Source organism: Siphateles boraxobius, unplaced genomic scaffold (genome assembly GCF_051911475.1).
Source record: "Siphateles boraxobius isolate OS27281-9 unplaced genomic scaffold, OSU_SipBor_1 22, whole genome shotgun sequence".
Classification (NCBI taxonomy): domain Eukaryota; kingdom Metazoa; phylum Chordata; class Actinopteri; order Cypriniformes; family Leuciscidae; genus Siphateles; species Siphateles boraxobius.
In genome coordinates, this window is record NW_027508833.1 from 31,110,591 (window position 1) to 31,123,066 (window position 12,476).

Genomic DNA, 12,476 nt, shown 5'->3' on the forward strand with positions numbered 1-12,476 from the left:
AAGAGTTATTTTATCAGCTCCACAGTAGAAAATGAAACCATATCCGTACCGGCTGGACCATATCAGCACGGAATGGAACGTTTAAGCAATAAGAACGGTAATGCCTGAAGGTGGAGATTTTTATAGTGGGACTGTCAGTTTCTTGGCAACTGATTCTCTCTTGAGCTGTATTTACAGTATTTTTGTGTATGTCCAGCCTCCATAAAGTGAGTCTATTAAAATGTCTTAATGTTGAGATCTTTTTGTGTTATGCAGTTTATAAACAACCCTAAGCTGGCCCACAGACCTGCGAAAGTTGGTTTTGCAAGCGACTTCTCAGTTTAATTGATGTCTTGGATTTAGCTGAGCAGTCCCAGAGTTTACGAGTGTCCCTTTTTAAGCATGCCGCTGAGTAATGTGTCATTTTGCTTTATTCACTAGTGTAGAACGGGTAGCATCTTTCATCACCGCACCACCTGTTCTGAGAAGTGATTTCATTTGCTCTCTTACTTGAACACACACAAACAATTGTCTGTCTGATGATGACTAGTTTTAATTGTTGACAGTTTTCAAAATTTAAATTGTATTAGTACTATTAAATATTATTTTCTATTAATATAATTAGTAATTATAAAAATATTTATCTTATCTTTAGTTAATCATTCATTTCAGCAGTGAGATGAAGATGCACCCTGGGGCCAGATGATCAGATGATTTTTTTCTTTTGACCTTAGATGGTACAAAATCATTACATTTAGTAAGTGACTATGGTCTTCTCATTTTTGTCATTTCACCCGAATGTCAATATTTTTTATATTTAGTCCGATTTTAGGTAATTTTATTGTTATTTTTCTGTCTCTGAAAAGCAGTGATCTGTGACACTTTATTGTGTTGATTTTTTTTGTGGACACATTCATGTTTTTAGATTTGTGGAGTCAAATATATTGTTATTTAGGTAAGATGAGGCAGTAAGTTGGCCTAGAGGGAGCCGAGTGACAAGTTGTTGCTAGTGTTATTATTATAATTTTTTTCTTCAAAATACAACATATAATTGGGTTGTTATTCAAAATTTCCAAGAGCTAGATACATTTCAGACATTTTATTTACTTATTATAAAATAACTATTGGCTAATTGAGTGAAATCATTCCATTTAGATTCATAGTGTTGCTATTATAACATATCTTTAATAAAAAAATATGGGCAAATACATATGAGTATAATTCATAGGCCATGGCTGCATTCGAAATCTCATATATAGTAGTGAAAAACGTCTCAGGTTACGTATGTAACCCTGGTTCCCTGATAGGGAACGAGACGCTGCGTTTGAGACGCGGTGGGAACGCTCTGCGTGATTACGTCGTGAAGCACGTGTAAAATCAGTCCAATGGAAGCCCGCTACGACATAGGTGACGTCATAGACCAGGAAACTATAAAGCAACCCTTAAATCAGACCGCGATAGCTTCTGAAAAACCTGAAGCAAGTCGATCAGGGCATGCAGGAAGTATGGCAGGCAAACGCAGCGTCTCGTTCCCTATCAGGGAACCAGGGTTACATACGTAACCTGAGACGTTCCCTTTCAAGGGAACTCGAGCTGCGTTTGAGACGCGGTGGGAACCCTATACCCACTACGCCATAATGACAAATGCCCGTTCTGTGTGAGGTCCTGCGCACACTAAGAAGCAAGCAACCTCGCCCCAGGAGTGGAGAGGTCAAGGTCATAAAACCTGACAAATGTATGCGGAGAGGACCATCCTGCCGCATTACATACGTCAAGAAGGGAAACTCCCGAAATTAAGGCCATAGAGGCCGCCATACTCCGAGTAGAATGGGCCCGCACAGCCATAGGTGAAGGCTGTCCGGCCGCTTCATAAGCCAATGAAATAGCCTCGACTATACATTTACTCATAACCTGCTTAGATGCAGGGCATCCTCTCTTGAGTGACCCAAAACAAACAAATAGTTGCTCAGATTTACGCCACAGGGCAGCTCTGTGAACGTAGGGATCTAAAGCCCGGACTGGACATAACAGGTTAAGCCGTTCCTGGTCAGGGGTATTAAAGGGTGGAGGATAAAAGGCCTGCAGCACTATTGGGCATCCAACATTCAGTGGGACCTTAGGAATATAACCCGGCCTGGGGTAGAGAAATGCCTTCACCATACCAGGTGCAAATTCCAGACATGAAGGAGCAACCGACAAAGCATGTAAATCACCAATTCTCTTGATAGATGAGATAGCAAGGAGAAATAAAGTCTTTAGAGTGAGGAACTTTTCAGAAACCTCCTCGATGGGCTCAAAGGGAGCTAAAGCCAGACCCTCGAGTACAATGGCCAAGTCCCAAGCCGGTGCTCTAGAGTGCAGTGCAGGTCTCAACCTCAATGTACCACGGAGAAAGCGAGTAATTAGAGGGTTTCTCCCAATAGAAGTACCCCCCAGAGGGGTGTGGTAGGCAGATATAGCCGCCACGTAAACCTTTAGGGTGGAAGGAGATAACCTGGCCGAGAAACGGTCTTGCAGAAAATCAAGAACTGAACCAACAGGGCAGTTAACAGGATCTAACTGACGTTCAACACACCACGTGGTGAAAAGTTTCCATTTTAGCGCATACAGCCTTCTCGTGGAAGGAGCTCTGGATTGAAGAATGGTTTCTACAACATCGGTCGAAAGACCGGTCTCCCTGAGCCTGGCCCCCTCAGAGGCCAGGCCCACAGTTTCCACAACTCCGGCCGAGGGTGAAATATCGTGCCCCCGGCCTGAGACAGGAGGTCCACCCTGATTGGGATCTCCAAGGGGGAGCCGTCCAGAAGAGACACCAAGTCCGAGAACCAAACTCGGGTCGGCCAATAAGGGGCTACTAGTAGCAGACGAGCCCCTTCTCTGCGAACCCTCTCCAGAACCCCCGGAAGCAAAGATATCGGGGGAAAGGCGTACAGGTGCAGCCTCGGCCACACCTGCACCATAGCATCCAGACCGAGAGGAGCTGGGTGCGTTAGAGAGAACCACATGGGGCAATGGGTTGAATCTGATGATGCGAAAAGGTCTACCTGAGCATGACCGAACTTTTCCCACAGGAACTCCACCACTTCTGGGTGAAGTCTCCACTCCCCGGGCCTCAGCCCCTGTCTCGACAGAATATCTGCTCCCACATCCTGACGCCCCGGAATATATACCGCCTTGAGCGACAGTAACTTCCCCTGGGTCCATAGGAGGATCTGATGGGCCAATTTGCAAAGGTGACGTGACCTCAGACCCCCCTGATGGTTGATATAGGAGACCACCGAAGTGTTGTCTGTGCGGACCAACACGTGATGGCCTCTCAGGTCTGGCAGGAAATATTTGAGTGCTCGAAATACCGCCATCAACTCTAAACAATTTATGTCGCAGGAACATTGATGGTCCTGCCACAGACCTTGCGCCGAGCGGCCACTCATGACCGCCCCCCATCCCGTGAGGGAAGCATCCGTCGAAAGCGTGACGCGTCGACAAGGAGCCCCCAACACTGGGCCCTGGGCGAGGAACCAAGGTTTCTTCCACAAGGCCAAGGCACGAAGGCATAGCCGCGTAACCTTGATCTTGCGGAACGGATTTCCCCTCGGAGAAAACCCCTTGGTCCTGAGCCACCACTGCAGGGGTCTCATGTACAGAAGGCCAAAAGTAATAACGTTGGACGCAGCTGCCATGAGACCCAACAGTCTCTGAAACTGTTTCACAGTGAGTGACTGGCCTAGTTTCACATTCTTTGCGGCTGTGAGAATCGCAGAAATACGAGCAGGAGACAGGCGTGCCTGCATTGTGGTCGAATCCCAAATTACACCTAGAAAAGTGGTCCTCTGAGCAGGGAGGAGCACACTCTTTTTGGTGTTTAGCCGCAACCCCAAACTCTTTATGTGGGACAGAACAGCATCTCGATGCTGAACCGCCACCTGCTCTGACTGAGCTAAAATCAACCAATCGTCGATGTAATTTAATACGCGGATGCCCTGGAGTCTCAACGGAGCCAGAGCTGCATCCACACATTTTGTAAAAGTGCGGGGAGATAAACCTAGGCCAAATGGAAGAACCCGATATTGGTATGCTTCGCCCCCGAAAGCGAACCTCAGGAACCTCCTGTGATGAGGATGGATAGATACATGGAAGTACGCGTCCTTCAAGTCTATTGTGACAAACCAGTCCTCGGACTGAACTTGTGATACAATCTGTTTGAGTGTAAGCATTCTGAACTTGAGTTTCTGAACCCTGCTGTTTAACTGGCGCAGGTCTAGAATAGGACGCAGCCCTCCATCCTTCTTTGGAACAATGAAGTAACGGCTGTAAAACCCTGACTCTCTGCTGGGAGGAGAAACCCTTTCTATAGCTCCCTTTCGAAGAAGTGTCAGTACTTCTTGCTCCATTACCAGAGCCTGCTGTGAGTCCACCACCGTGGGGAGGACTCCTTGAAATCTGGGCGGACGAGAACCGAACTGAATTCTGTAACCCTTTTCTATTATGTGCAGGACCCATAGAGAAATATTTGGCAGAAGTTTCCATGCTGCCAGAAATTCCGATAAGGGAACCAGTCTCTCGAGACTGGCCTCTGGATTTGATTGAACAATCGTTTCGGCGCCCTGAAGCGGCGAACCGGCAGGGAACCACCGAACTGACCGTTCTACAACCCTCCTCAGAGGATTGCACGGGGACGCTGACACCTCGGTGCCCTGAAGCGGCGAACCGGCAGGGAACAACCGAAGTGGCAGCGCTGTGGCTCTCCTCGGAGAGTCGCCCCCCGGAGGGTGCCAAGGAGGGGACCACCCTCAGAAGCCTGATAGCCTTGGCGTCAGGACTTCTTCTTAGCCCAAGCTCTCCTAGAGATAACAGTCCTCAGATCTTGTGTACCCCTAACAGGTCTGGGCTGCGAGCGCCACTCAGGAACCGTAGATTGAGGAGGTGCCCGAGCGGCGACGCTCTGTTTTTGTTGAACTCTGTGAGCGGAGCTCGTAGACGGATGAGGCTGCTCAGACTTTATACTACGAGCAGCCTCGGGGACAATAGACCGGCGAGGAAGAAACCTCTGAAACGCAGCCGCTTGTTTCTTATTTTCTTGAAACCTATCGACGACACAATTTATAGCATCGCCGAACAGACTTGTAGGTGACAGCGGTGCGTCCAGAAGAACAGATCTATCTTTATCTTTTATTTCTGATAAATTTAACCATAAATGGCGTTCCGTGGCCACCAAGGCTGCCATAGAGCGGCCAACAGACTTGGCCGTCTCCTTGGTGGCTCCGAGAGATAAATCTGTCGTGGGACGCAATTCTCGAATTGCGTCAGCACTAACTTCCTCACTATCGTCTATGTCCTTCAGCAGGTCAGCCTGGTACGCTTGGAGAATCGACATAGTGTGCAAACATGCTGCGGCCTGACCTGCTGTCGAATACGCTTTACCCACCAACAAAGATGTATTTTTTAATGGTTTGGTGGGTAACGTCGGGGCTTTCAGAGAAGAAGAAGACTCAGGGGAGAGATAGCTCGCTAGTGTGTCTTCAGCACGAGGCATAGTCAAATAACCATAATGATCAATCCCTTGAACTTTACTATAATTCTTAGTTTGTGGGTTATGCACTCTGAAAGACGCCGGTTTAATCCACGATCTCGAAACCTCGGCGTGGAGATCGGGAAAAAACGGGAGTTCCCGACGAGGAGGTCGTGATCTAGATGGTAAATAACGTTCATCTAAAAGACTCTTTCTAGATTCAACATCGAAATCATCGGCTGGCCACTCAATATTTAATTTAGTAACAGCACGAGATAAACCCTCCATAAGCTCCTCATCAGCAGGGGTATGAGCTGGCGAACACTCAATATCCCCCATACTACCGACATCCAGATCCTCATAACTGGATAGCCATAATATTGGTGCCTCAGCCTGGGAAGGAGAAGCCGCAGAGCGGGCTCCTTCCTGGGCAAAGACACCGAATCCAGTAGGTAAGGGCTGAGAAAGGGCGGGGCCCGTCTCAAACCCCGCTACTAGATCCATCTGCGAACCCCAAGATGAAATTCGACGCTGTGCCTCGGCAGCAGCGGGACCCGCACCTCGGGGAGCGCGAACCGAACCGTCCTCCTCAAAGAACGCTAGGCGAGAGCGGAGAGTTTTCATAGACAAACTCAAGCAATGCTCACAGTCAGCCCCCTCGAGGACTGACTGGGCATGCTCCACTCCCAAACAAGCAATACACATAGGATGTGTGTCCCCACCCGTGATATAACGAGGGCAGGGCACAACACAAGGTTTATAACTTTGCTTGCTCGCCATAGTGATATATATATATATATATATATATATATATATAAGGGGCTTGACAGACAACAATAAATAGACAAGGACAGATATACAGAGAGCGCTTGCTGAAGGTGCAGAAGCTATCGCGGTCTGATTTCAGGGTTGCTTTATAGTTTCCTGGTCTATGACGTCACCTATGTCGTAGCGGGCTTCCATTGGACTGATTTTACACGTGCTTCACGACGTAATCACGCAGAGCGTTCCCACCGCGTCTCAAACGCAGCTCGAGTTCCCTTGAAAGGGAACTGTATGTGACAAAAGCAGTATGTCTGAATTTACAGTACTCATAAAAGAGTAGGCAAAAAGTACTCGGATTTCCAACGCGATTTTGAGGTGTGCATACGATACATGTTTTACTGTCCCATGAGGCCACAGGAGAGGATTTATGAATGACAGTGAAGCGACTCAACTGACTCTGGTGGTCACATGATAATGACAACATGGCAAATACAGTATGTCCTATTATATTCATCTACACACACACTATATCACTCTTTTTCAAAATAAGTACCTACTCAAGAGAGTATGCGATTTTGGAGGCAGTCCCTGTGAATGACACGGTTACATTAGTTTCTTTGTGTTTTAGTTTGGCTTTCTAGGACACTGATTATGTTATGCACCTGTTTCGAGTTCCGTTGATTAGCCTCCTTGCGTTTTTAAGCCCTTATTTCCCTTGGTTTTGTTTTCAGTATCGTTTGTGTTATACATGGTTGTGTATCTTTACTCCTTGTTATTCTCCTTCATGTTTCCAAGTTGGATTTTGGAAGACTTTGTTTGTTGTACTCCATTCGTTGTGCGCTCATTGCAACCACCTCCACTTTTTTCTGTCAGTTGTTATTGTATTGTATATTGTAGTTGTTATTGTATGTTTTGTATTTTTGCAATTTTTTTGTAATTTTCTGGAAGCAACTTTGTGAAAATGCAGTGGTTAATGCTGAAGTCTGTGTCTTATTTTAGAAAATTGGGGTAATAATGGAGTTTGTGTCATTGTGTCCTGCTTTTGAACAAGAGGACGATGACCCTTTTTTAATTGGCTCTCTGTTCAAGACATGGAGAACCAATCTCTAAGTGAGATAGAGAGGAAGAGAGAAACACAGAAGCTTTGTTTTACATTCAGGGTACGTCTCTAGGCAGTGACAGTTAAATTTGCAACTGAGTCCACGACTGTAGATTCTGCAATGCTGTCACGTGGACCTAATCAACAGTGTGTCAACCAAACCGTCTCTCATTTATTAGGACAAAAGTGTTCCAAGTCTTTCTAGGAAGTGTGCTCCCCATGGCCTTCATGAGTAATACTCACACTCCAGCCCCCGATAGCTGTGCAACAGGCCAGTGGATTGAGACAAAACAGAAACATGAAAAGAAACTACAGACGAAATGATTTTACCATCTCCTATAACTGTCTAGATGCCTTTGTAGAGGATCAAATGATGAGGTTTCATAACTCCAAACCCAATGCAGAACCAATTAAACATATCTTTTGAAAGGTTGTGGTCGATGACCTTTAATGCAAAGATCAAGCATCCTGCAGTCCATTCATCACAATGTACGTCATCTTGTGAAGATGCATTTATAAAACACTGAACTAATGTATGGTTATAATGAAATGCTGAAGCAATATAGGTCTAGTACAGTCTTTGTTGTTGTGATCCTCTGCTATTTAAATGAATGATCTTATTCCTCAGTAATATTTTTCTGAATATATTGTGATAGAGCTTCACATTAATTTAGCTTAGCAAGATATTGTTTATATCAGACTGCAGTTCTTATAGATGGGTTGTATTCAAGATCTAGCTGATTACATCAGGATATGGCTGTACACTGTAAAAAATAAATCCGTAAAAATAACAGAAAAGGGACTGGCAGCTTATTACCCAGACATTATCCAGTAATTTTATGGAAATGTTCATTAAACACAACGCAATGAAGTTCAAAGTTAAAAATACAGGTAATGTACCTGTAACAAAAATAATTCTGGAAAATTTCATAAATTCAATACAGTACATTGTGCCCGTTTTTTTGTAGAGTGTAGATTTGTTACACAACATTATGCTGTTTTAATCAAGATGAAGCTCTAAATCCAAGAACAAGCCTTGTATTGTTATTTATTTTTCAACCCAATAATTTCATTACAAATGAAGGAAAGGGAACATCAAACTGTTCATTGTTAGAGCTCCATTGATTCCCTGCACACCTCCTTCCCCCGTGTCTCACCCAGTGAGTCGGCAGCTTGTATATGCCTTTAGATATATAATTACACTCTTTAAGCAAATCCAATTTGTTTCTCAAAAGACTTCTCTCAGCTCTTTCTTTCTACACAACGTTTATTTATAAATTTCTGAGACCGTATCCTCAAGAGACTGAATTTTCTCTTCGGTTTGTAACTACATCTGTGATAATTGAATTGCAATGGTATTCTGAAAGTAATCTCTGCAAGAGTTTGGAGAAATTGAGCTATTGTGTCTGGTGTGTTTGCTGGTTGGGAATATTGATTGGTCAGTCGTTAGTCACACCAAACATCAAGAAAGGAGCATAATATGTTGTTTACTGATTGTATTTGATTGGTTTGTATATGGTGATTAAGTGATGCATTATTGTGGCTTCCCTAGGAACAACGGTATACTTTTGTAAAGTGTGTTTCAGTATATAGAATGGTCATATTTACACAGATACTGTCACGTGTATTATTAACATTATCAGCCACTTTTTGAGATACATAAATGAATTTAAAGTCTATTTAGATTGATAAAACAATGCATCTTGCAGATGTTGTTTTGATTGTTTAATCATTGAGATGAATTAAATATGTTCAGTGTATCCAAATACAAAAGATTCAAATTCAGTGCATCCTGTATAGTATTAGCTGAAGTTAATTCATCAGCTTATAGCAGTGTGAAGTGACATTTACCATTACTTGGACTTGCGTTCTCCACCGCGCTCTGTTAATGTAGCAAGCATGCTTTAGTCTTGCTCTTAAACTGTCAAATTTATTTCTAACTCTTCTACAGAAATAACAGCTGCTGGAAATGATTGTGAATACTCTCTGGTCACCGAATGCCTACGGAAGCACTGCTAATGCCACTAATCTAGTGCTACTCAATCACCTGTAGGTTAAAATGAACTGTTATCATGGAGCTGCTCCGGAAGTCCTCACAGTTTCCTCAAACTTTCTCTTACTTGTTTCTTTGTTCAGATTATTTTTTATAGCACTAACAGATGCTTCATTACACTTTGTCTTTGTTGGCTGAGCTGAGGAGATAATAATTCACTAATTCATTTTCTAAATGTCACATGGTCTTGAGTCATGGAAGAAAATGTGGTGTTCTTTTATTATAAATAGTATATAATGCTACTAGTTATATCATAATATTACAATTATAATAGTAGTAATTATTATTGTTATTATTATTATTATTATACATATATTATACATATTTTTTTTAATGATTTTCCATGTTTTCATTGGTGTTGTTGCGTGTATTTAAATGCTAATATACATCATGATGACCTGCAGGCATTTGGAATGTGACTAATAACAATTTAAATGCAATAAATAAATAAATAAATAATACTAGCTTACTAAGATTATTGCCAGTTATGCTGAAAGGGTTTTCATTAGTGTATTTAGTCCAGCTTCTTTGCTCAAGTGCTCGAATGATTTCTTCTTGGTGATTGTTCTGAGAGCACATGAGGCTGGTGTGGGGCATGTAGTCTGTTTTGAAGGGAGTGCTTTGATGGTAAGTTGTCATGGAAACAGCTTGTAGTATACCACAGTTCACAGAGGGTGGGTTATGATCAAGTATACCAAGTACAAAATAATATGATGTTTGATCATTCTTGATGTCTGATTAGCTTTCCTGTGTTGCAATATAACCCTGAAAACTGGACTGTGTGGCTGTTTGAATAAATGTAAAGATAGATAGTCAGAAGAAGTTGTTTTGAATTTTAACAAGTCCGATCCAATAAGGTAAAAAAAACAAACAGTGTTATCATTCACATTTAGTCTTATTGCAAAGCATTTAATATCAATTTATAAGTTTGATAATATCTGATTATATGTTTGATAATTATTATTAACAAACAAAAAATGATCATACAATGCAGATATGAGACAGGACATTTTAAAAGTTGTGATTAAACAAGAGAAACAGAAAAGGAAACTGTGAGATATATATCAGTCATTATTTTTGCTTAACCATGTGTAACAAAACGTCACCTTTTGACAACAATGGTTGTCAACCCAAAAATGTTTCACAGCTCTGTTGGGCAGCAGGAAAAATCCTATAATTGTTGATCATTAGGATTGTAAAAAAAAAAAGCTGCTTAGAAAAAACAAACAAAAAAAACGTAAATATCAACTTTTAAGACAGAAGAGAAAAATATCTTTTAAAATATCTTTTTGTTGTTGATGCCAAACACATCCAAACAAACGACAGTATTTTGCAACAAATTCATGTCACGGTATTCTAGTAAAATTAGACAGATGTCAACAGCAACGGTTCTGTGACATGCCCTCATCCTTAAAGAATGAGAACAAACTAACACAGGATAAAAGAAAATATAACCCAGAATAGTATAAATATGGATTCGCTTATCAGTTGTACTCCTGTTGTTGTTGTTGTTGTTGTTGTTGTTGTTGTTGTTGTTGTTGTTGTTGTTGTTGTTGTTGTTGTTGTTGTTGTTGTTGTTGTTGTTGTTGTTGTTGTTGTTTGTGCATTTAGGAAATCTTCAATTTTCATAGTCAGCCTTTGTCAAGTAGGTAATGGTAATATCAATACATTTCATTTTTTTTTTATTTTGATCTGGTCTGGCCACTGCAAAAATCTTATATCTTAAAAACTAGCTTATACAAAAAGTCGGTTTCAGATTTGTTTGCAGGGGAGACAAAGCTGCTGTCAGCACCCTGAAATCTAAAGATGGGCTAAACATTTTCTGCCCCTCTGTTTTGCTTCCTCACATTGACAGGTTCTTGAACGTATTCTGTTTCTTCTGCGATTTTTTTTTTTCAAGCAGTGAATAAAAGACGAAAGGGAAAGTGTAGAAGATGCAGACAAGTTAAGCTCGTCACAACATTTTGACTGCCTCAGTGTCATGCTATGAAAATTTAATTGCAGCTTGAAGTGAAGACCATAAATGTGCACAGTTAGGCTGAAGTATTGGTGCATTTTTATGACTGGTCTATATAGCTCTAATTAGACCCTGAAGTCTCATTCTCACATTTTGACCCTTTTAGAAGACAGTTCTAGTGTCCTTTCTGCGAGTAGATGGTTCGAAAACTCATTGATGGACGATTAAGCCATCAAAAAGCCACTTCACAAGACTGAGCACAACGTGACATGACATCCGTGATGGTCAAAAGGGAAACAAAACCCTTTGGTTTTTTCTCCTATACTCCTTTGAATTTCCAGAGCAAGGAACAGAGTTTCTTTTCAAAAGTTAAAGAGATCTCTATAACAGATGTTAATATCCCTTTCAGCATAATTTCTGTAAAGCAAATTTACTAAAGTTATTCTGTTTTGAAACCTTAAATCAAAGGTTCAGTCTATATTTGATCTATTTTCATTTCACTCTTCATCTTAAATACCTTTTTTTAGCTCTCTGCACACGAGTCTTGTTTTTTAACCACAGTCTTTTGCTTTTTCTCACGCTCTGCCTGTTACAGATGTGCGGGGGATGCGGGGATTCCTGGACCAGGCGTCTCGGATGGGTTTGGATGTGTCTCTACAGCAGGTTGACCGGAATGTGACAAAGGTCTTTTCTACCCTGTTCAGCACAATGAGGATGGAGGAGCTGAACCGTTACCGGGACACGCTCAGACGGGCCGTCCTGCTGCTCAGTCCTCGCACTGCCCAGGTCTTCATACACCAGGTAGGAGCCATTGTGACAGCAGTTCGGAAGTGATACACATATAAGTGGGAAGATGCAATGATGCTGTTATGCAGCAATGTCTATATATTTGAAGTAGTATAATTTGTATTAGGCTATAGAACATATACATCATAATATACATCAATTTTATAAACAATAAAATAAACATATATTAATAATAATGTAATATTAGTAATAATAAAACTGAAGTCTGCAGACGTCAACAGAAAGTCCTGATTTAGATTTAGTTTGATTAGGCTGTATGTGTTTGTGTGGTCTATGGCATAGTGTTGTTTGTTGTCCACTAATAAGT

General features: G+C 41.9%; 1 protein-coding gene across 3 annotated transcripts in view; it reads left to right on the forward strand.

Moving 5' to 3' along the window:
* grid1a (glutamate receptor, ionotropic, delta 1a) overlaps window positions 1-12,476 on the forward strand; it is a 373,012-nt gene that overhangs the window by 234,885 nt on the left and 125,651 nt on the right. For all 3 annotated transcript variants that reach the window (XM_077239644.1, XM_077239645.1, XM_077239646.1), the window contains exon 4: window positions 11,958-12,163. In XM_077239644.1, coding sequence (XP_077095759.1) covers window positions 11,958-12,163 — 206 coding nt within the window. The remainder of the gene's footprint in view (window positions 1-11,957; window positions 12,164-12,476) is intronic.